Source organism: Phacochoerus africanus, chromosome 15, assembly GCF_016906955.1.
Source record: "Phacochoerus africanus isolate WHEZ1 chromosome 15, ROS_Pafr_v1, whole genome shotgun sequence".
Lineage (NCBI taxonomy): Eukaryota > Metazoa > Chordata > Mammalia > Artiodactyla > Suidae > Phacochoerus > Phacochoerus africanus.
Window position 1 is genome coordinate 28,010,843 of NC_062558.1, and position 25,381 is coordinate 28,036,223.

Sequence of the window (25,381 nt, forward strand, 5' to 3'; positions counted from 1 at the left end):
TTTTTTTTGCCTTTTGTCGTTTTTTAAGGCCTCACCCACGGCATATAGAGGTTCCCAGGCTAGGAGTTGAATCGGAGCTGTAGTCACTGGCCTACACCACAGCTCACAGCAACACTGGATCCTTAACCCACTGAGCAAGGCCAGGAATCAAACCCACGTCCTCATGGATGCTAGTCGGGTTCATTAACCACTGAGCCATGACAGGAACTACTCGGACCCTATTTCTAAATACAGTCAATTTCTGAAGTAGGGAGCTTGGCAGTTGTTAAGATTTCAACATATGGATTAGGTAGGGGCACAATTTGGTCCATGACAGGCATCAACCCACCCGAATTAACTGCTGCATCCGGGATGTGAAGGTGTGTTCCTCCCCATTTACTGAGTCCTAGCTGCCACCTGCCAGGCATGTGTGGTCCCTGCTTGCATGAAGCCAACATGCCAGTGTGGGAGAAACAGACAAGAAATCAGTGAACAAATAAGTAGCATGGTTTATTACCAGGAGCGATGAGTGCCAGGAAGAAAAGAGGCTGGAAGACGGAAGCGTGGTTAGCATTGGCGACCACATAGGAAGGGTCAGGTAGGCTTATAGGAAAAAGGGATATTTGAAGTAAGAAATGAAAGGCGAGGCGGGACCCACATAAGATGGGAGTAGGGACCCCTAGGGGCCAAAAGAAAGTACAGGCAGTAGGAACGTGGTGGGAGATTAGATGGGAGAGGAGGACATTTTTCAACATCCTTCTCATGTTATTGCCTGTACCTTCAGGCCACAATCAAAATCACCACAGATCTGCAATCGGAAAGGTGACGTTTCACTTTTCACTTGCCTTCTAACTCAATCAGGATTTCAAATACTGCATATAACGTGTCCACAACTGTGGTCCTCACCAGAGAGAGACGGGCAACTTTATTTCTACTCCTGCCCTCCAGAAAAACGTCTTGAACTTTGATCCCGGAGTCTCAACCCCAAGGGCAGGCAGAGAGCTCCTTCAGCAAAACCCATCAGGGCAGGAAACCTGGGAAAGCTTTTCGATTTCCCTTTTAGAGGGAAAACGCCCACAGATTGCTTAAGTAGCAGGTGCCACCGCCTTGCCGTCAGTGACAAAAAATCATTACTTGGGACCCTGGAGGTAAAGTGGCAAGTTTTCTTATTCTGGATTTCAAATTTAATTCGACTCAAGGGAGACTTCACGAGCTCTAACAGGCTGCTGGTCCTCGCCGGGGACCCAGACTGCCAAATCAGCAGTCCCCGTCTGCAGAAGCTCATAAGCAAAGACACTGACACAAATTCAGTTAATTGCAATGTGCTGGGATAAAGGCTAGATCAGACGTGTGAATAAAACACTCCCAGAACACAGAGAAGTGCTGGTGAATTTTCTTGCAAAAAGTTTTGCGGATTTAGACCAACCAGATAGAAATAAATGCAATTAAAAATCCACCTAACCTTAAAATTATGGATTATAGGTTACAACTGTTGCATAATGCATTGTCTTCCTCCTTGCTGGTTTTAGGAAATCTACCTAAATGACAGTGAATTATAGTCAATCTTAACATAATGGAGGTAAAGACCATATTTTTCTTTTTAATGGAACCAACAGAGAGATGACTGGTATGCTACACTTTTATTGGAAATCTGGTGAAAGTGGCACCAAACGTTACTCCGCTGATCACAATGAGAGGATTACAGAGTGTACTCTGCCTCTGATTAGTACACACCCCTTTGAATTTCTCTAAAATTATTTATTGCCCAAGTCATTGGCAAACAACAGAAAAATAGTGAAAGAGCAAACTGAACTAGCTTCACACTCATAAATCACATGGACCAGATCTACTGTGCACACAATTACTTATTTATTTTCATAAAATTCCCAGCCACTTTAAAGTGAGTGGTGAAAGTAGGAAGGTCACCCGATTGTGTCTTGGAAATCTACAAGGTATACAGAGGAGTTCTTTCAGGCCCTGGGAAATTAGCCCCACCAGGACTCTGAGTTTTGTTTCATCATTTAAACACACACAGGCTTCCCTCAACTTTAGAAGAAAGAATCCCTCTGATGCCCTAGGTTCCCAGTTTGCTCTCCAGCCTCCCCTCCTCTTCCTAGCCGAATGCTGGAAATGATGTTGAAAGACCTCATCCTCCCTGTAAACATCAAATCATGGGTAGTCGACGCTGCTCATTGCACACCCATCCATTTCTTCCAAGGTCACTAGACCAGTTAAATATCTACAATTCCCTACTCACTGTGAGTGAATTTGATCATGAGAACAACTGGGCCATTAAGCATTAATCAAAAGATGCCAATTGATGCTTGTGAGAGAGCTCCCTAAGGCAGGGCAGACTCAGGTGCACCTGATTCTTTGCCCCATCTCTCTCCTTCCTTCCTTCTGCATGAAGTGTCGATGTGATGGCCACCACTGTGGCAGCCATCTTGTGACAATGAGGGAAAGGCCAAGGGAATCAGACAATCCTTGATGCTCTGACATCCTTGATCCACTGGATCAAAACCTACCTGTAGATGTTCTTGCCTTTCCCTAAGACTATCTCTGTTTTGGTGAGGTCAGTGTTCTTTGGGGTTTCTACTACATACAGGTGACCTTAATCTCCAACTGTTATACCTTACAGATCACTTACCCCTAAACCCCTTTGATACCCAAAAGTCCATGAATCATCTTATTAAAGTAACCAATGGCCTTCATATGCAAAATGCAGAAGATAATTTTCATTTCCTTGCCTGACCTCTTAGCAGCAATCACCTCTGTTGACTCTCCCTTGTTTTCTGTCTCTTGTCTTGGTTTACGTGATATCATGGGCTCCTGATTTTTTTTCTGCTCCTCCTCTGGCTGCTCCTCTGAACACACTCCTCTGTTATTTATCAAACTATTAAATGCTGGAGTCCTTCAGGAGACAGTCATTAAGCCCTCTTTTCTTCTCAGCATTTTTACTGAGAAGGTATCAAATTCCCAAGGCGTCAATTACTACGATCAAACGGCCCAAGAAACCCAAATTTTCACTTCAGGAAAGACATCTATCTTGAGCTTTGGATTCACATTTATAGTTAGCCTTTTCGACCTCTCCATCCAAACATCCAACTACAATATCTGAAAGTATCATTTCAGTGGATAAATTTAATAGCCAAATAGAGAGGGCAAAGGAAAGAGTCAGTGAAGCTAAAGGTAGGTCGAGAGACATTATCTTGAAAAGAATAAGAATGAAGACAGAAAAAAAATTAGAAGACCTCAGATAGCTGTTAGATTGTCTAAATGACAGCCTATAAGATAAGCAGAGGAGGAGTTCCCGTCATGGCTCAGTGGTTAGTGAATCCAACTAGGAACCATGAGGTTACAGGTTCGATCCCTGGCCTTGCTCAGTGGGTTAAGGATCCAGCATTGCTGTGAGCTGTGGTGTAGTTGCAGACATGGCTCGGATCCCACGTTGCTGTGGCTCTAGTGTAGGCCAGTGACTACAGCTCCGATTAGACCCCTAGCCTGGGAACTTCCATATGCTGTGGAAGCGGCCCTAGAAATGGCAAAAAGACAAAAAAAAAAAAAAAAGATAAGCAGAGGAGTGAGACAATGAGACAGAAACGATTACAGAGTGTAGTTTGCATCTACAGGTCTCAAAGTGAATGAAATACATAAATATACAAATTCAAGTACACAATAATCTCAAGGCAAGATAAATACGAGAAGACCATGCTTCTGCACATCATCATTAAGCAGTTGAAAGGCACAGACAACAAACAAACAGCAAGAGAAAAACAATGCATTCCCTACAGTGGAACAATTCCATGCATGGCTGTCATCTCACTAGCAGCTATGGAGGCCAAAAAGAGGGAAACATTTTTAAAGTGCTGGAAGAAAAAATAAATCTGCAAACCCAGAATTCTATAAATAGCAAAAATACTCTTTGAAAATGAGGATGAGATAAAGATATTTTCAGACAAAAGGAATTCATTGCCGGAAAATTTGCACTACAAAAAACTCCCAAGAGAAGTCCTACAAACTGAAGAGGCCATGAGGTGGTTGGAGTCCTGGCTCTGCCACTTTCTGGCTCCATGACTCTCACACAAGGGACCTAGTGCTTCTGAACCTCTTTCTTCATCTGGAAGTAGAGGAAACAGATAAGTTCCAAAGCTGTTATGGGGATGCATGAGATCTAGCAGGGAGCCTAGCACAGGATGGGGACTCATTAAGTGCATGTGGTAGGAACTTGAGGTTCCATAGTCTGTGCTGCAGGAAGCTTTCAGTTTCCACTTAGATGTTGCTGAGAATGGAACCAAGCATCACAGGCAACATTGCTGACAAGTGCCTCCTATGTTATCTCGTGTACTCCTCACAGCCATCCCCAAAGATAGGGGCCATCACTAATTCTACTATACATTACAGGAAGGCAAGGCTCAGAGAAGTAAAGTAACCTGTACAAGGTCACACAGCCAGGAAGGGGAGTTGAAATTTGACCACAAGCCTTACTGAGCTTTCTGTGAAATCTTGCCTCCCAAAAGTGTCCTGGGGGATATTACACTCTTTGATCATGCCGAACAACCCACACACACCCTCCTGTTTTCCTTTACTTGATCAAAATCTGACCAGCCTCTGCAGCCTCTTCTTCCAGGAAGCCTTCCCTGGTTAACCTCCTTGGACCGCACTAATCTCACTTCTCTGATGTCACTTCCTGTCCACACCACTTCCTTGGGGACTTACTCTATAACTTGCATTGCTAGTTAATGTTCCGGCTCAAGAATGATAGTCACCTTAAAGCCTTCTGAACCCCTAAATGTACAGAACAACTTCCTCCAGTTCAACAGAGAAAGTCTAGTGACTTCTGTGGTGACTCATTGCTATTGGCTCACTTTCTTTCTTTTTTTTTCCCCCATTATAGCTGGTTTACAGTGTTCTGTCAATTTTCTACTGTACAGCAAGGTGACTCAGTTACACTCAGTTACTGCACAGCAAGGTGACTCAGTTATACATTCTTTTTTCTCTCCTTAGAAAACTCTACATAGAACTACCATATGACCCAGCAATCCCACTCTTGGGCATATATCCGGACAGAACTTTTCTTGAAAAAGACACATGCACCCACATGTTCATTGCAGCACTATTTGCAATAGCCAAGACATGGAAACAACCTAAATGTCCATCAACAGATGATTGGATTAAAAAGACGTGGTATATATACACAATAGAATACTACTCAGCCATAAAAAAGAACAAAATAATGCCATTTGCGGCTCACTTCTTTATACGTATTTAAATAAGTGATGAATTTGCTGTATAGCAGAAATGGACAGAATACTGTAAATCAACTGTAATTTTAAAAATTAAAAAAATAAACAAATAAATAAGAAGTAATCAGGAAGAGCCAAGATTTTCGTGTAATATCCACTTCTGATTCATTTATTTCAAACTTTACTGGAGCTCCCATCGTGGCTCAGTAGTTAACAAATATGACTAGGAACCAGGGGGTTGCCGGTTTGATCCCTGGCCTCGCTCAGTGGGTTAAGGATCCGGCGTTGCCGTGAGCTGTGGTGTAGGTCGGCAGCTACAGCTCCAATTGGACCCCTAGCCTGGGAATCTCCATGTGCCGTGGGAGCGGCCCTATAAAAGGCAAATAGACAAAAACATATATGTATATTTGGCTTAAGACAAATGCACCAAAATAAAAACAAAAAAATAAAATTTCAAAAAAAAAAAACTTTACTGCATTCTAGGCAAGAATCATTGACCAATGCTAACAGTCATGGGCAAAATATAACGTGAAAGAGGATGTAGATGGTTGCAACGTGTCTTCCTACCTGTTATTATTACTAATTACAAAAGGGGGAGTTCCTGTTGTGGCACAGTGGTTAATGAATCCGACTAGGAACCATGAGGTGGCGGGTTCGGTCCCTGCCCTTGCTCAGTGGGTTAACGATCCGGCGTTGCCGTGAGCTGTGGTGTAGGTTGCAGACGCGGCTCGGATCCCGCGTTGCTGTGGCTCTGGCGTAGGCTGGTGGCTACAGCTCCGATTCGAGCCCTAGCCTGGGAACCTCCATATGCCGCGGGAGCGGCCCAAGAAATAGCAACAACAACAACAACAAAAAAGGGGGGGGGCGGGAAGCATGCTTGCAGTGGAGACACTGGAAAGACACCACTTTACTTAGGTGTTTACATAAGTAAATATCACTGGTGATAAGACATGTGGACATCATGAACCTCCCATTTGACACCAAGAAAGACAAGCACTTCATTGGGATTCCTGCTAAGTACACACATCCTCAACCTCATCATGAGAAAACACCATAAAAAGACCAAATTGAGGAACATTCTCAAAAATAATTGGTCAACTGGAAAGAAAATCATGGACTTGGAGAAAAGACTTGTGGCTGCCTGATGGGAGAGGGAGGGAGTGGGAGGGATCGGGAGCTTGGAGTTATCAGACACAACTTAGAATAGATTTACAAGGAGATCCTGCTGAGTAGCATTGACAACTATGTCTAGATACATTGCAACAGAACAAAGGGTGGGAAAAAAATGTAAATGTAATGTATACATGTAAGGATAACTTGATCCCCTTGTTGTACAGTGGGAAAATAAAATTAAAAAAAAAATAATAATTGGTCAGTACTCTTCTAGGGTATGAAGGTGAGGAAAGAGAGAAAAAGAAAAAAGAAAAAAAGACTAAGGACCAGAATTCAGCAAAGTAAGGAAATACAACAACTCTAAATGCAAGATCCCGGATTGGATCCTGGAGCAGAACAAGGACATTGCAGGTACCAATGGTACTTTTTTTTTTAATGGCCAGTTTAAACAGCCTCAGCATGTGGAAGTTCCTGGGCCAGGGACTGAATCCAAGACACAGCTGCAACCTATGCCACAACTGTGGCAATGCGGGATCCTTTAACCCACTGCACCAGGACAGGGATCAAACCCATGCTTCTGCAGGGACCTGAGCCACTGCAGTCAGATTCTTAAGCCACTGTGCCTCACCAGGAATTCCAACTGGCACTTTTTAATAATATCTTTAAATTAGTTCATAATATACCCATGTTAACGTCCTAGTATTGACAGTCATACTGTGGTTATGTGGCATGCTTACAGTAGGGGAAATCTGGGGGCTTGTAACTTTCCTATAAGTCTAAGATTATTTTAAGACAAAAAGTTTTAAAAAAATTAAAACGAATGAAATGAAGTTTAAATACACTGCATCGTGGAGTTCCCTCATGGCTCAGCAGATTCAGGATCCAGTATTGTCACTGCTGTGGCTTGGGTTACTGCTCTGGCACAGGTGCATCCCCAGCCTAGGAACTTCTACATGCCACAGGCCAAATAAATAAATACATAAATACACTGCATTGTTTGTTTCCTTTGTGACATAAAGCATGGATTCTGTATGATTTTGTTTATTTGCTTGTTTACTGTCTTCCTCCTTGGAGAGTATGACTTCGATGAGGGGTGGAAGAAGGTGGTAGTTTTGCAAAAGAAAGAAAAAGAAAAGCAGAAGCTCCCATGTGGCTCAGTGGTAACAAACCCAACTAGTATCCGTGAGGATCCGGGTTCAATCCCTGGCCTCAGTGGGTTAAGGATCCAACATTGCCGTGAGCTGTGGTGTGGGCTGCAAACATGGTTGGATCTGGCATTACTGTGGCTGTGGTGTAGGCCAGCAGCTGCAGCTCCAGTTGGACCCCCAGCCTCAGAACCTCTGCATGCTGCAGGTGTAGCCCTAAAAAAAGATGGAAAGAAAGAAGGAAGGAAGGTAGGAAGGGAAGGAAGGAAGAAAGAAAAAGAAAAGCAATCCAATGATGGATGACACGTAGTATAGGTGGTCGCAAAATATCTGTTCCATCAATGACAAATGGATTCAAGCCTAAGGCTCACCCACCCCACAGTCATGAACTAGATTCTCTGCCTCCGACCGTTCCAATCTCCCTTCTGCCAGATGCTGAAATAAAGGAAGATGGTCTAAGCACTCAGGGGATCTAGAAGGCTTTGAAGCAGCTGACACTCTCAGCCTGGAGCATTATCCAGCATTGCAAGGTACAGAACACAACCCTGAGGAAGTGGCGTGCACAGGAAGAGGTGTTTGACAGGAAGTGGCAGACAGGAAGTGATGTCAGAGAAGGTCATCCGTGGGAGAGACTGAGGCTGATCAGAAGGTGGAGCCTTCTTGATCCCAAGGATGAGAAAGTCATTGGCAGCCAGTTTTCCCAAAGCCTGGTCTTGGGTCTGCAGATGGTCCTGATGTTGCACAGACATGGCTTAGACAGCAACAAGTCACAGGGGGAGACAGTCACCCCTGCAGGATGTGTGATAATTTCCAGGAGAAAGTTTCCACATGGCCCCCATCTCTTTACAGCACATGCTTTCAGACAGAGAGCCGACCTCAGGTTCATGGCTTCCACAGGTGACGGTACCTAGAAATTAGTAATGGGTTTGGAGGGACAGTTCTTTGTTTTCGATGATTCCCCTCAACCTGCAGAAGTTTCCAAGTCAGGGATCGAACCCATGCCACAGCAGTGACCTGAGTCACTGCAGTGACAATGTCAGATCCTTAACCCATTAGGCCACCAGGGAACTCCGGCAGTGGTGTGTAGTTTTTGGCTGTTGTTATTATCATAATTTATCTTTACAATACCCTTTCCTGGGAACAAATAATACTGGTTTCTATTTAGTGGCAGATGTGAGATGCATTTTTTAAATGCATTTATTTACATTTTAAGTGATTTGATGAAAAGAGTAAATAACAATTGCACACAGAAGGCACATGGATATGACTTAACTTCTGATGGTAGGATGTGGTGTTATCTGATTGGACAAAAAATATCCCAAAGGTGGTGTATGAATTACCCAAGTTTCAGATATGTGGGCACAGCCCACTTTTTAATTAGAAATGATGAATCCATTCTCACACTGTAGCCTAGAGGCCAATTTTGCCAGAACTGGATCCCCAAGCATCCCAACCTTCAATATTTATGAAATTCTTACTTATTTACTTCATGAGTTCACAGTCTTGATCATTCACACCCTTCATCAAAGCACAATGCCTGGGAACACTTCCAAATTCACTCATTCATCCAACACATGTTTCTTGAGCATTTACTGTGTGCCAGACGGTGTTCTGGACCCTTAGGACACACCCCAGAACAAAGAGGACAGAACCCCCACCCTCACGGACCCCACATTCTAGCAGGAAGTGATGGGCCGTAAACAATGATGCATTGTGTGTCATTATGTCCTGGGGAAGGGAAGTGGGTCCTTTTTTTTTTTTTTTTTTTTTTTTTGCTTTTTAGGACCAAACCTGTGGCATATGCAGGTTCCCAGGCTAGGGGTCTAATCGGAGCTACAGCTGCCAGCCTACACCACAGCTACAACAACGCCAGATCTGAGCTGCGCCTGCGACCTACCGCAGCTCACAGCAACACCAAATCCTTAACCCACTGAGCGAGGCTAGGGATTGAACCACAACCTCATGGTTCCTAGTCAGATTCATTTCCACTGAGCCATGATGGGCACTCCACAAGTGGGCCTTTTAAAACCCTGATGGCTGTGGCTGAGAGGAAGAAAGTAGTAGGAGATGAGTTCAAGTGGATGGTGGGGCCAGGTCATGTGGGGTCATCCTTTGGCTTTTGCTCAAGGATGGACAGCAGGGGGCAAAGATGAAGGCTGAGAGAGCTGCCAGGGGGCTCCTGTAGGCATCCAGCCAAGAAGGAACACTGGTTTGACCTGGGCCACAGCAATGGAGATAGTTCAACTCTCACTGCTTTATAGGAGAAGCCCCACGATTTGCTGATGGTCCCGATGTAAGGGGTGTATCAGAAAATGGCAAAAGTCTATCCTTCTGAGCAACCAGGAGGATGGGGTGGCTACCAAATGAAATGGGAGAATCTGGCTGAGCACAGAGCCAATGGTTCATGATCACTTAAATTGCCCCCGTTTACAGATGGGGAAACTGTGACACGGAGAGGTTAAGTAACTTGCCCAATGTCACCCAGCTGGTATGTGGTGGAGCCAGGATTTGAACCAAGGCTCTCTGGCCTTAGAGTCTACAATTTTTTTTTTTTTTTTGGTCTTTTTAGAGCCACACCCATGGCATATGGAGGTTCCCAGGCTAGGGGTCAAATTGCAGCTGTAGCCACCAGCCTATGCCACAGCCACAGCAACACGCTATCTGAGCCATGTCTGTGACCTACACCACATCTCACGGCAGCAACGAATCCTTAACCTACTGAGCGAGGTCAGGGATCAAACCCACATCCTCATGAAGCCAACACTGGGTTCTTAACCTGCCGAGCCACAGTGAGAACTCCAAGAAAGAGCTATTTTGATAAATCAAAGATAAAAGTTTCTCAGGATCATGCCTAATCTTGGAGACATTATAGATGGAATAGGGAAATCTTCATATTTCAAACTTCCTTGGTTTGAAAGACTTAGCCTGAATCCAGCCTAGCATCAACCTGCCAGCAGCCCAACCCCTCTCAAACACACTTTTTAACCCTTTGTTAAAAGGCTTTTCAATATATGATCAACTTTAGTGTTTAACAGAATCTATTTCAGTGTTAGAGAATAACCAATTTAACCTTTGTTCAAACTGGCCCTGATACAATATGCAGTCAGAAATAGCAATGTGACATGTGAAAATTGCACACATCTGTCCCCTTTCCAGATGTCTTCAGCTTTGAAATTAGATCTCAGCGAATCTTGTGCACATTCACACTTTGATCTGAGGCCTCGTCTGAACCAGAATAAAAGATGTCACATTTCATTCATAAAAGACATGATTAAAATAGACAATCGGTTAGGTTGAAAAATAATCCCCCTAGACCTGAAAGCAGAGTTTTATTTTGAGAGTTTGAATATACAAAAAAACAGACCATAGGGAGTTCCCGTTGTGGCACAGTGGTTAACAAATCCGACTAGGAACCATGAAGTTGTGGGTTCGTTCCCTGGCCTTGCTCAGTGGGTTAAGGATCCGGCGTTGCCATGAGCTGTGGTGTGGGTTGTAGATGCGGCTCGGATCCCGCGTTGCTGTGGCTCTGGCATAGACCGGTGGCTACAGCTCCAATTCAACCCCTAGCCTGGGAACCTCCATATGCTGTGGGAGCGGCTCAAGAAAAGGCAAAAAGACCAAAAAAATAAATAAATAAATAAATTTTAAAAAACAGACCATATATGATGACAGAAGCCTGACCCACTACTTTGCAGCAACCAGGCCACAAAGCCAAACCACAACCTTTGCGGCAATAAGCCCAGAAAGGTCGGAACTTGGTCCACAACTGGCTGCTGCCCTTTTTATGGCCTCTGCTTGCAATTCAAGGTCAACCAGAAAAATCCAAGTATGCTTCCCAGACCTGTCACATAAGATGCTCACTTCCAGAGTTCTTGTTGTGGCTCAGTGGGTTACGAACTCAGCACAGGATCCACTCAACGTGAGGATGCAGGTTGCATCCCCAGCCTTGCTCAGAGGGTTAAGGATCCAGCATTGCCATAAGCTGAGGCATAGGTTGAAGATGCGGCTCAGATCGGGTATTGCCGTGACTGTGGTGTAGACAACAGTGCTGCTCTGATTCGATCCCTAGCCCAGGAATTTCCATAAGCCACACGTGTGGCCTTAAAAAGCAGGGGGCGGGGGGGAGTGAAAAAAAAAAACTTCTAGTGAGCCTGCCTCCAGCTTCTCCAAATCATCAGCCTCCAATCAGAGCAGACCTGAGCCCCCCTGTCTCGATGATAAACTTTCCCATTTCCCTGCCTGCCTTTGAGTCTCTGCCAAATGCCAGTGATGGTGACTGACTCCCTTGTCATAGCAAGCCCTGGATAAATAGGCTTGGTTTGTTCTCCTTTGAGTGATCTTTGTTTATTTCCACAATTTCAGAGCATTGTTCTCTGGCCATAAAGTATAGCCATCTATACTCAATATCTAGAATGGAAAAAAATCTGAAAAAGAATGCACACACACACACACACACAAACTGAATCATTTTGCTGCACACTTGAAACCAACACAACAATGTAAATTAACTGTATTGCGATTTTTTTTTTTTTAATGGCCACACTCACAGCATAAGGAAGTTCCTGAACCAGGGATTGACTCCAAGCCATGGCTGCAGTCTACCCAGCTGGTCTGGCAATGCCAGATCCTTTAACCCAGTGCACTGGGCTGGGGGTCAAACCTTCACCTCCACAGAAACCCACATCACTGCAGTCAGATTCTTAACCCACAGTGCCACACAGGAAACTCCTGTACTTACATTTTTTTTTTTTTTCTTTGCCTTTTAGGGCCTCACCCACAGCATATGGAGGTTCCCAGGCTAGGGGTCTAATCAGAGCTACAGCTGCCAGCCTACACCACAGCTCACAGCATTGCCAGATCTTTAACCCACTGATTGAGGCCAGGGATTGAACCCACAACCTCATGGTTCCTAGTCAGGTTCATTTTTGCTGCGCCACAGTGGGAACCCCTCGATTTTTTTAAATGAGAATTTCATCCTTGTGTAGGAATACAATTGATATTTATATACTGGTTTTATTGTTCCATAATTTACATGTGAATAAAGCTTCTGTAAACCCCTCCTCCAAAAAAAGAAAACAGTCATATGTAAGAAGGCATGAAGACAAAAATCTCTAGATGCTGACCCAGTTAAGATTCAAGGGGTAAAGGTCAGTCCCCATTTAGACAGAACAGCTGAAAGTGTGCTTCTAAAAGAGAGTTATGGGATTCTGCCTGATAACTCAAGGGGACAGTGAGAGGGTCAGACTGTCATGTGAAGTAGACACATGGGACCTCACAGCCCGAGCTCAAAGCAGATGTGCTGCTCTCAAAGCAGATGTGTTAACCCTGGCTTCACACCAGAATTTCTTGTCTTTTTTTTCTTTTCTTTTTGCCTTTTCTAGGGCCGCTTCTGCGGCATATGGAGATTCCCAGGCTAGGGGTCCAATCAGAGCCAGAGCCACAGCAATGCAGGATCCGAGCCATATCTGCGACCTACACCACAGCTCACAGCAACACCAGATCCTTAACCCACTGAGCAAGGCCAGGGATCGAACCCGCAACCTCATAGTTCCTAGTTGGATTCGTTAACCACTGTGCCACACAGGAACTCCACACACCAGAATTTCTTAAGGGAGCTCTTAGAAAACAGAGAGGCTCAGGGGCTGCCCCCAAATACTTTGCTCTATGTTGTCTGATCTGCTGTCTTACAAGGGTCTTAGTTCATGTTTGTAAGTTTCCTCCCTACTCAAGATACTCAGCAATCAATAGCCACTTGATAACCTAACAAGTCACTGATGCCCAAGAGTTGATTTCCATCCCATCCAACCCAGCAAAGCCTCTTACCTGAGGGCGAAGTGGTCTGCCTCAGAGCTGCTGGTCAGAGAGACCAAGAAGGTGGCCGCGTCCCCTTCCCGGACAAGGTTCAGAGGTACCGAGAGGACAACGTTCTCATCCAGGCTCACCAAGGACCACTTCAGATCGTCCTGGGTTGGGTAGACCACGACACTCCCGATCCTCTCCCGGACAGGGGACACTGGCAGGGGGCTGTCCTGGCCTGAGTGGATGTTGTTCTCCCACTTGCCATCCTCCTCCAGGGGACACTGGCCAGCCTCATCTGCCGGGTAGAGCGTGAAGAAGAGTTCCATGGCTGTGCCGCCCAGCAGGGCCGGGATCTCCTCCTCGGGCTCCAGGTCCAGCCCTGAGCTGAACCACTCAGGCAGCAGCTCCAGCTCAGCCACACACAACCCCGGGGCCCCCTGCAGCCGGCAGCTGGCCGCCACCTCCCTGGCCTCCGGGAAGGCAAACATCTTGACGCAGGGTAGCTGTTCCTCTGGGTCGCTGTCGGCCCAGGCCATGCCAGTGATATAAAACAAGGTCTGCACTTTGGGTCTGTTGGAGTAAATGGAGCTCTCCAGGATGTGGGCTTTCAGCTTCCAGTTGAAGGGAAACTCGCCCATGTTCCCAAAGGGGGCCGAGGTCAGCAGGAGCTCCCGGGGAACCGTCTCCTCGGCTGAAAAAGGCCCATAGGTGGCATTGACGCTCGGGGGGCTCCTGGCTCGGTAGATAAAGAAGGACTCCACCCGGGCCTGCAGACTGGAGTTCCTTGTCACGTCCTGGTTGGCCTCTTTAAGGAAGAAGGACGCCTCTGCATTAGAGATGTGGAAGCTGGCGGGGAGGTATGCTGGGAGCGAGGAGAACCTCTGCAGGCTGTCCACGACGGCACGACTCTGCATCACTGCACGAGAAAGGGGAGCAAAGGAAGCGTGAAGGCCGGGTCTGCACAAATATTGTATAATATCACTTACATGTGGAATCCAACCAAAAAAAAAAAAAAAGAGTTCCCATCGTGGCTCAGCGATAACGAACCCGACTAGTATCCATGATGATGAGGGTTCAATCCCTGGCCTCGCTCGGTGGATTAAGCATCCGGCATTGCCGTGAGCTGTGGTGTAGGTCGCAGACGCTGCTCAGATTTGGCATGGCTGTGGCTGTGGTGTAGGCTGGCAGCTACAGATCTGATTTGACCCCTAGCCTGGGAACTTCCATGTGCCATGGGCGCAGCCCTGAAAAGACAAAAAAAATAAAAATAAAAATAAATAAATAAATAAATAAGATACAAGTGAACTTATTTACAAAACAGAAAGAGACTCGTATATGTAGAAAACAGCATTATGGTTTTGGGGGGAAGAGAGAGATTAGAAGGTTGGGATGAACATAGACACACTACTGTATATAAAACAGATGACCAACAAGGACCTACTGTATGGTTCTGGTAAGTATACTCGATATTTCTTAATAATCAATAAGGGAAAAGAATCTGAAATAGAATACAAATATAACTGAATCACTGTGGTATTCGGGTGCTACACATCCAAAACTAACATGACATTGTAAAGGAACTAGATTTCAATTTTTAAAGATTAAACAATTTAAATTTAAAACAAAAATTCTTCTTCTTCGGAGTTCCCGTCGTGGCGCAGCAGAAACGAATCTGACTAGGAACCATGAGATTGTGGGTTTGATCCCAGGCCTCACTCAGTGGGTTAAGGATCTGGCGTTGCCATGAACTGTGGTGTAGGTCACAGATGCAGCTCAGATCTGGCGTTGCTGCGGCTGTGGCGTAGGATGGCAGCTGTAGCTCCGATTCATCCCCTAGCCTGGGAACCTCCACATGCCGTGGATGCGGCCCTAAAAAGCAAGAAAATAAAAAATAAATAAAACAATAAAATAAAATTCTTCTAAATAAATATGAAAAAAAGAGAGAGAATTAAACACAATGCAGTCTCCCCCCAACACACCGCCCACTGGCCACACCGATTCAACCTCTGGGCCTCATCACAGTGAAAGTCCTGTCATTACATAATGTGTGCTCTCAGGATCTTCCAAAAGAGCCAGGGTAGAGTGGGAAGGAGCCCCATTTACCACTCACCCAGGAGTCCTGTGGCTGAATTCCATCCTCTTGGTCTTACAAAGCCCCAGACCCAGAAGGTCATGGTCATCTCTGCTGTAATCAGCCTACAGGGATTAGGCTGCCCGCCCACCCACCGAGCTACAAGACAACGAGGTTTCAGAGCATTGTATGCAATGTGTTAATGCGTTCTTCCTCTGATATTTATGCTTCTTCCCATCACTCCGAGATGTGGCATCTATCTGGACATTTAGACAGCTCCTAATTCTTTTTGAAATGAGAGTGCATCTATGGCTTAGCATTCTCACTTCTAGAAATCGCTCTCTCCCAACTACGAGGGAGAAGGCATAAAGATCTATTTATCTACAAGGATGTCCACCACAGCATCCACCTGAACTGGAAACAGACTGAAATGTGCTAGAGCCAGGAGCCTCGACTGGAATCCTGGCTCTGCCACTTCCTAACTGAGCAAATTTGAGCAAGTTACTTAATCTCTCCATGCCTCAAATGTCCTCATATAAAGTAAGATATAAATATAATTTATTGTAAGGATTAATGAGTTAATAAATATGAAGTGCCCAGAACAGTGCTGACGCACGTAAATGCTCAATCTTCACCTGCTATCATTATTATTATTAGTTTAAACCATTCCAAAATTTTATCAAGAGGAGACCAGGTAAATTATACATTTTTATAGACAGCTGTGAGAAAAATGAGTCAGGGCTACATGAATGTACTTGAAACGAGGTCCACAATATGTCATTAAGTATAAAAAATTATAAATGTATCCCATTGTAAATCAACTATAATTTAAAAAAACAAACATACACCACTGTATATAAAATAAATAAGGATTTACTGTAAAAAAATTATAAATGCATCATATATGATCCTATTTGGGTAATTTTTATAGGTTTTTTGGGTTTTTTTATGGCCACATCCATGGCATATGGAAGTTCCTGGGACAGAGATCAAATCCAAGCCACAGCTGCCACCTACCCAATAGCTGAGGCAATACGAGATCCTTTAACCCATTATGCTGGGCTAGGGATCAAACCCGCAACTCTGCTGTGACCTGAGCACTACAGTTGGAGTCTTAAACACTGTGTCACAGCAGGAACTCCTGAGTAATTTTTTAGGATTTCATATGTGTATGTATTAATGTACATATATTTATGCTTATTCTGTCTACAGAATCCAAAATGGAAAGATTTTTGCTTTCTACCACCTATATTTCTACTTTCTTCAAATGTGTTACAACAATGTACTACCTTGTTAATTAAAATATGTATAAAGATACATAAACATGTATATGTATATATGCATGCACCTCTGTATATGTGTGTGTATCTCTTTCAAATGGGAAAACACAAAGAGCAAAGACCCAAGAAGCTTTTTCAAAGTGCAGACAGCCCAGCAGGAAGCAGCGTCAGCCAATCAGACCAAGAAGAAGCAGGGATTCTTCCTTGCCCTGAAATAAACCTCTGCCCCTGGAACCTGGCTTCCAAGCAGAGCAAGAAGACATAAACCTGGCAGCAGTGTTTAAAAATGCAGCCTCACCAGAGGACAAAAGGCAAATAAATACTCCGTTTACTGACTCTGACTCCTGGAAACATTTTTTTTTTTTTTTGCAGCCGTTACAAATTCTGCTAAATACTATTTTCTGTTGATTTGAGTATTTTTTTGGCCTTTTCAGGGCTTTTGTGAGCCTCCTTTTCCTGGAGAATGACAAAATTGCAATTAGGAGATTGGGAAAAAATACAGCCCCAAAGGGGCTGACGCATCCTTCCTCCAGAAGGCGTTCAGAAGGCAAGTTCTCTGAAATGCTACATGATCTCACTTACATTCCCAACCTAAAATAGTCACATTCATAGAAGCAGAGAGTAGGATGGTGGTTGCCAGGGACTGAGGTGGGTGGGGGGGAATGTGGGAGGATGTGGGTCAAAAGGGTACAAAGTTTCAGTTACTCAAGACGAATAAGTTCTGGAGATCTAATGCACAGCAGTGTGACACAGTTAACAAGCTTGTACCTTGTTACTTGCTAAGAGAATAGGTTTGAAATGAAATCTTCTCAACAGATGATATCTATGTACAGGTAATGGATATGTTAATTAGCTTGATGATGGTGATCATTTCGCAAGGGACACATATACCAACACGTTAAACCGTGCACTTCATGTTTAAAAAAGTCTTTTTTGGCCTCACCCCTGGCATGCTGAAGTTCCCACGCCAGGGATTGAACCTAAGCCACAGCAGCGACCTGAGCAGCGACAACGCCGGATCCTTAACCAGGATGAGCCACCAGGGAACGCCCCTGTACATTTTAAATATATACACTTCTTATAGGTCAGCTTTATCTCAATAAAGCTGTGAAGAAGAAGAAGAAGAAAAAAAGGAAAGAAAGAAACTTCTCAAGCATCATCAATACAGCCAGTCCTGTGTCAGATTATTTACTGGAGGAGGAAGGTTATTACTTATTCACTTCTCTAACTATCTATCTAACTATATATACTACTCACTTACTATGTTTCTAGCACTTGTAGGGGTAGAGCAGGGCAAGACCAAGGTGGTTTCTGTTCCCAAGGAGCTGGTAAACTTTGGAGAAAGGCACAGCTAACATACACAAAGCAATTATAAAAGTGAGTGTTCAAACTCTTAAAAACACCTATCCCAGGAGTTCCTGCTGATGGCCCAGTGGTTTAAGAATCTGACTGCAGCAGCAGAGGACACCACAGAGGCAGGGGTTTGATCCCTGGCCCAGTGCACTGGGTTAAGGATCAATGTAGTTGTTGCTCAGATTCCATCCCTAGCCAGGGACTTCCATACGCTGCGGGTATAGTCTTTAAAAAAAAAAAAAAAAAGCCATCCCAATAATTCTCCACCTAGGAATTCATGCAAAGAAAATACGAGCTCAAGGAGATTAATCTGCAAGTGTCATCACAAGCATGATTTATAACAGCAACACACGAGAAGCAACCTAAAAACTCATCATGAGGGCAATGATTATATACATGATTAAACCATTATTCTGTGCATGATGCTACGCCATCATCAGAACCATGATCCCAACAAATACGTAGAGTCGTGATGCTTACATGTTAAGTGAAAAAGCAAGCATCAAAATTTGATTTAAATTATATCCCCAATCTGTCTAAAATACATTTTAAAATAGTATCTGTTTCATGTATGTAATAGACACACCTAGGCAAACATGCGTATGATATGCTCACTTTCATACTGTAGTCCCGTGTTTCATCAAGAATGTATCCAAAGATCGGGTGGGATTTGGATCAAAGATAGAGGAGGGAGCCATGACTTTGAAGAATTAGCCTCCTCCAAAGGAAAGTTTTAGCTGTTGCCGCCACCAAGGGGCAATTTGTATTTTGACAATGCCAAGCAATGCAAAAGCACCATTCCAGATGAAATCTAATTTGGGGGGGGGGGTTATTTCTCCCTCTCCAAACCAGGAAGGTAAATTCCAGGTGAACTTGCTCATGAATTAATTGGCAACAAGGGGACATCTGTCTTGCACAGCTCGATGATATCCTTCAGCAGAGATAGGTGGGCACCCAGCCAACCAGGTTTGGAAAGAAAAATGTTCAAATTTTACCTAAGGACAAGTTTCAATTCTGACTTATTTACAGATGTGGAAAAGGAAATTAAATAAATGAAAAGTTGCAACTGCTCCATTTTCACTGTGGATTAATTGTTTTTCATTATCATTTACGTCGCTATTTGATATCTCTCAAAAATCGATTTACCAGAAATTTAAAGCTATGCCTCCTCTCTTCTTTATTACGGCCAAAGCCTACATTTTATCTGAAATTACAGTGTGAGGTTTACAATCCTATCCCACCATAAGTCAAGCAAAATGCAGTACAAATTTTGTCTGAAGGCTTATATGGAAAGCCATAAACATCAGCTGCCAGAGCCTCATTTTGTCCTCGAACCAGATTGCAACGAAATATGATATCCGAATTTAGGAGCCTTTTATGAAGCCATGGGACTATACATCCAGAGTCTGCGAAGCTAACATCCCCTCTCTTTAGTCCCCTAATGTCATACGATGGCATCATTTTTCTTCCCATTGGCAGGTAGACCAGGGGGCCGGAGTTCTGAATGTGAAATGAGGCTCTACTCAGCCTGCTGATTTCATAGAGGGTTTTTTAACCACCCAAATGAATGAGGTGGCTCCTGAGAGCAGAAAATGAGAAAGTCTCAGTGAGGCCCAGCTGCAAAGGGCTTCTCATCACGACCCTCCTTATGAGCCAAGAAGAGAATCAAACCCGGGTCCATTGAGAGCAGAAGGTGTGCCAGACAGACGCTCTCTGGGTAACAGATGATCTGACTCGATGGCTCCCAGGAAGCCCCAGAGAGAAATTCTGGTGGAAACTGCTTCCCAGAATGAAGCAACTAACTCCCAGTGTGCCAGGGATCCTGGCAGGGACTCTGTGACTCCAAGCGCCTGGGTGGATGTCACTGCTGTTCTTTGGCACACAAAAAATACTCCTGGGCACATACCTTGGTCAGGACTGGAGGGACCCGTGGCCCCAAGATAATACTCCTGCCACCCACAGACAAACCTTTTCATCACCATCACCAGCCCTGCCCTGGAAGCTGATTACCAGCCTCATGACTGCTGGTCACCCACCTGAGGGTCGAGGCCTATGACATTTCTGCAGCTGAGTTTCTTCTTCTAATTCCCATAAGATAACATGTGCATGGACAGCCAGAAATAGAAGGCTCTCTTTGCAGAGGGCCAGTGGCTGGGTCTTTGAAAACCACCAGCAAGAGAATTTGCTCACTGATCTATCAAAGTGTAGTCCTGACAAACAGCTGACAGTTCACTGCCACCACCTGGGTACCCCCACCAAGTGGATGGTCCTGGTGGCCAGGAACTACAAGGAGACTTTGGAAGCATTTACATCCATTCTGAGTGATGCAGTGGATATTGTTTCTGGGGCAGATCTTCTTCATACTCGAAGTAGGAGCTCCTTTGTGCTCGTGTTTTCCTGTCTATCTCCATGCTGTTTCTGTGTCTTCCTCCATGCACCTTGCACTTGCTGAGGAAGCTCATCATCAACCTGTGAGCAGAGCAGACTCCTTCAGCTCAAGAAAGGTTTCTCTGACCAGGGACTCCAGCCCCACCCCTGCTCATCTTTGCATCACAGGGAACTACATTTCCCAAGTTCCCTTGCTCTCTGACTTCCGAAAGTGATCAGCCAATGGGAAACTCTGGTAGAAGATGGACCAGGGGAGCTATTTCTCACCCTTGTCTCCCAGTATTTAATGATTTAATGATAGAAATTGTGCCTCTTCTCAGATACCAGCCCCTTTCGGAGCTCCCACTGTGGATACAGCTCTCTTAAGTAGTAGTTCTTTTTTTTCTTCTTCTTCTTTCTTCTTTCTTTTTTTTTTAGGGCCGCACCTGCAGCATATGAAAGTTCCCAGGCTAGGGGTCGAATCAGAACTGCAGCTGCTGGCCTACACCACAGCCACAGCAGCACCAGATTTGAGCCGCCATCAGCCACCTACACTGCAGCTTGTGACAGCGTTGGAGCCTTTAACCCACTGATCAAGGCCGGGGATGGGGGGAATCCGCATCCTCATGGATACTAGTTGGACTCTTAACCTGCTGAGCCACAACAGGAACTCCCGGCAGTAGTTCTAATCCTTACTGGATGGTTCCAGCTTCTGGGTTCCAATAATCCAATTTCCCCACTTTGTCCCTTAGGCCCAAATGGTAATAGCTCACGGCTGTTATTCATTTCTGGATTACTTTACCATTCTCAAAAGGTATTTACCATGCCAGACTTGGTTTCTCAGATCTTCCATCTCCTGAGTAACTAATTCCCCTGATTAAATTCCCTCTATGGAAATAACTAGAGTGATTTCTGTTTTCGTGCCTAAAGCTTGACTAATACATCCGCTAATCACTCCATCCTATTATATTTCTTCAAGGCCACTACCACCATCTGAAATTAGCCTTTGTGCTTTTACTTGTTTACTTATTTTCTATCCAGGCTCTCCATTAAAATTCAAGCTCATGAGAGCAGATAATTTGACATCCCGTTTATTGCTAAATTTCCAGTACCTAGCAGAAGAAACTAAATAAATATGTGCTGAGTGAATGTCCATCAATTAAGAATGCCTTGGTTTAATGCTTGAGAGAATAAATCTCTCTGTGTTCTTTCTGAGCCTTTCTTTGGCTTCTTCCCAGGGTTGTTAATAGATACCATTAATATTAACAAATCATTGGTCCATCACATTATCACTCCATTCATTTCCTCTCAAATATCGCATCGCTGTGGTCACTAAGCTGGTTGCTAGGTTTGCCAAGCAGAGACCTGAAATTCTCATAGGGAAGGAGAAAAATATCACTTAAAGGGGAAACACAGCCTTCACCGAGTACCTGCTGTGTGCTAACACACCTGGGTGTATGTAACTGCCACATCCGCTGATGATCACAATGGTTATGATATGAGGCGTTTTAGTCCCTTTTGAAAAGTGGTGAAACAGAGGCCCAGAGAAATCAAGCAATTTGAACATGCTCGAGGTGAGGATTCAAACCAGCTCTGTCTGATTCCAAAGCCTTTTCCACTTCTCTAACTGCCCTCAGGCCAAGTGGCCTGGTGGCTGTACAGTGAAGCCAAGGAGTTAGTAAAAACTTAACTATTGAATTCAAAAGCCGCTAGTATAAAAGATGGAAAAAGTCAGCCGAGTTTCTGACTTTCTCAACCAGATAAAATACACCACAGCTGAGAAAGGAGAGACCAAACAGACAGGAGGGCCTGAGGCCACCAGAGCTGAAGAAGCAGGAGCTGAATGCTCATGAGGCCAGATTCACAGAGGAAATCTCTGCATGGCCAGAGAGGTTCTCATCAGTCTATAGTCACAGGTGACTGTCTCCCCTCTCAGGTACCAGCCTGGATTCCCAGGTAGACCAGGAGAATAGAAATGGTTGACAGAGGGCATCTCAACTCAGCTGCTGGCAAAACAGCCAGTGAGCCATACATTTAAGGTAGAAATAGATGTGGAAAAACATTGCTACTTATAAAGCACCTCACATAGCTTAGGGCCTCGGAAGGAGGAGCCAGTGAAATAAGTCAAACCAAATGCTCTCAGATTAAGGAGGAGATTGCATGTGGTTATTTATTCATTAACAATCAGCTGTGGTGGAACGATATTGCATATCCCATTCTGTTTGCTCCCACCCCCAAGTGTTATCCCATCATGGTACCCTGGGGACCAGATCCTTCCACACCTCAGCATGAACATGAGTTGCTGACCGCAACTATTTTCAAGAGAAAATAGTAAAAACTTAACTATTGAATTCAAAAGCCACTAGTATAAAAGATGGAAAACGTCAGCCAAGTTTCTGACTTTCTCAACCAGATAAAATATACCACAGCTGAGAAGGGAGAGACCAGCTGGCCATCAGGCGGGAGGACTGCTTGCCATTGTCATGAGACTCTTCTCAAATCTCAAGCTGGGGAGCCCTATGTGGCCAACATGGGTTGTTCACACGGACAGGAAGCAGTTAAAAAGCAGGCTAGAAGCAGGAAGCAGAGGGAAGCAGGCAGAAAGTGGACAAAAAGCAGACAGGAAGTGAGTAGGAAGCAGACAGGAAGTGAACAGGAAGAAGACAGGAAGTGGGCAGGAAGTGGACAGGTGGTGGGCAGAAAGCAGGCAGGATGGAGTGGGTCCCTTCTCCCACCTCAAGCCTTGCAGTCTCCTTCTAGCATCCTCCCCAGACCCCACTAGTAGAGTCTCACAGGAAATAACTGGCTAAGAGAAATGTGTTTTTCGGATTCCAGCCGCAGAATTACAGATCAGAGAATAGAAATGAATTTGGAACTAAGACTACTAGCAGATCCCATGGGCCAGAAGAGAAAATTGAGGCACAGAGGTATTAAGTCTAGTAAATGATGGTGCCAGGTCAGGATTCCAAAAAATTGGCTCACAGTGTACACCCCTAAGTACTGCCCTACAAGACTTCACATTGAGGAAAATGTAGGAAGGAAGAATTCATATTCCTTGATCTCTGGAATGTCTCATAATTTCTTCTTGGTCCAGAAGGAGATGGGTAAACTCTAGCTAAATGGATAAAATAAAACCCAGAAAGTGAGAGTTTTTAGAGAAGCAACAAGGAATCCAGAGTTGTATGTCCCCATCAGAGGCTGCAGGACTCCTAGGTACTGTAGTTTGTAGAACTATCCCTGGCATAGAGAACATAGGACTAACATCCAGTCTGAAGGAAAAAGATAAGGAATTTGGGTGGAACACATTGGAATTAAGGTGAAAGGGAAATGACTTTTCAGACAGCTGAAAATACGAATGTGTCATTCAGAAGGAGATGGCTCTCTATTTCATCTCCACACAAAAATAAGCTCTGCTAAGACAGTTCAACACCATAACACAGGGATTCTGAACCCTGGCTACATCATAGGTACACATGGTATGAAATGTATATATTATACCTGGTCCTGCCCACCAGAATTAATTTAAGTGGTCTCAGGTGGGGGTCCAACTGTTTCTGTGTTCCCTAGATGATTCAACTGAATAGCAGTGTGGAGAACAACCACTAAAAGGTCAAAGCTGGTACACAGTAGGTGCTTTATGTATACAAGTTTCCATTCCTATCTGAAAGCAGAGCATTCCTATGAAATCTTTCATAAACCAAAATGGCACAAGGCAGAGAAGCAATTACCTTAGGGTGCATCTTGCTAATAGATGGACAAAACAAAGGAAGATAAGGCACAGGTGCTCACAAAGCCATGGCTACTTTTTTTTAAATTTGGGTCTGCACCTAACATGGAAGATTTCCAGGCTAGGGATCAAATTGAAGCTACAGCAGCCAGCCTATGCCACAACAACAGCAACACCGAATCAGAGCCACATCTGTGACCTACACCACAGCTCACAGCAACGCCGGATCCTTAACCTTCTCAGCAAGGCCAGGGATCGAATCCAAATCCTCATGGATACTATTCGTGTCATTTCCACTGAGCCACAACAGGAGTCCCTTTTTTTTAATTTTTTTTTTTTTTTGTCTTTTAAAAGCCAGGGCCACTTGACGCTGAGATGCTGAGTATAAGAAATAAAGGCAACGAGAAAACAAGAATGGAATCATCAACATCATAGTCATCATTTAGATAATCCTTATGATATACCAAACATTAGTCTAAGCATTTCACAGGGGGTAACTCACTTAATCTTCGCAGTCTTTTGATTACAAGGATTTAGTTATTATCCCCACTCATAGAGGGGGAAACTGAGACATGGGGAGGTTAAGTGACTTGCCTAAGATCCCAAAGCTAGTAAGTAGCAGAGGTGGAATTGGATCCAAGCTGTCAAGTTCCGGGCAGAGTCTGCCCTTAGCCACGATATTCTGCTGCCAAAGAGAAGCTTAGCAAGCAAAGTCTACATTGTAAGAGCTTCGGCAGTGACTAAAGGGACTGCCAAAGTGCCGCTGAATTGCCCAGCTCTCAAAGCACAAGATGAGGTCACCAGTTGGACACCGTTCATGAGATGAAAACAAGAAGCAAGCTTTTCCTGGCTCTGAAAGCAATTCCTCCGGTGGTGGTGATTCCCCGAGGAACTCAAAGTTGTCCCTACAGTGCCCTGTGAGTATTAGCAAGCTTCCTATAGTGAGGTCCTTGTGAGGTGGGAAGCAACAGCGAAGCACCATCGAGCAAAAGTGATTCTGTAGAGGACAAAGGTGTGTGAGCCAAGACAGCTGAGAGCTTGTAGAGGGTCTGGCGTGATAGAAAAATAAAATCCAGAATGAGATCCCAAAGGAGACCCTACCCTGCTAATTCTCCTCCAGGAATGTGCTTTCTTAGCAAACAAGGCAAGGACTTAGAAAGAGGTTAGGAGCAGAACTCTTGGGACCAGATTCTCTGGCAGGATCTGGGGGCATGAATAGTCTACATTGACAATCCAAGACCAATCTACAAGGTTTAAAGCATAAAAAACAGTATCAATATTTTGCTCACAATGCCCACCACTGC

At 44.5% G+C, this 25,381-nt stretch overlaps 1 protein-coding gene across 1 annotated transcript in view; it reads right to left on the minus strand.

Annotated features, from left to right (window-relative positions):
* The window catches only part of LOC125116922 (transmembrane protein 132B-like), a 64,449-nt gene that overhangs the window by 33,889 nt on the left and 5,179 nt on the right, over nucleotides 1–25,381 (minus strand). Inside the window, exon 2 of the mRNA XM_047762631.1 lies at nucleotides 13,304–14,195. Within this exon, the coding sequence (XP_047618587.1) occupies nucleotides 13,304–14,195 (892 nt within the window). The remainder of the gene's footprint in view (nucleotides 1–13,303; nucleotides 14,196–25,381) is intronic.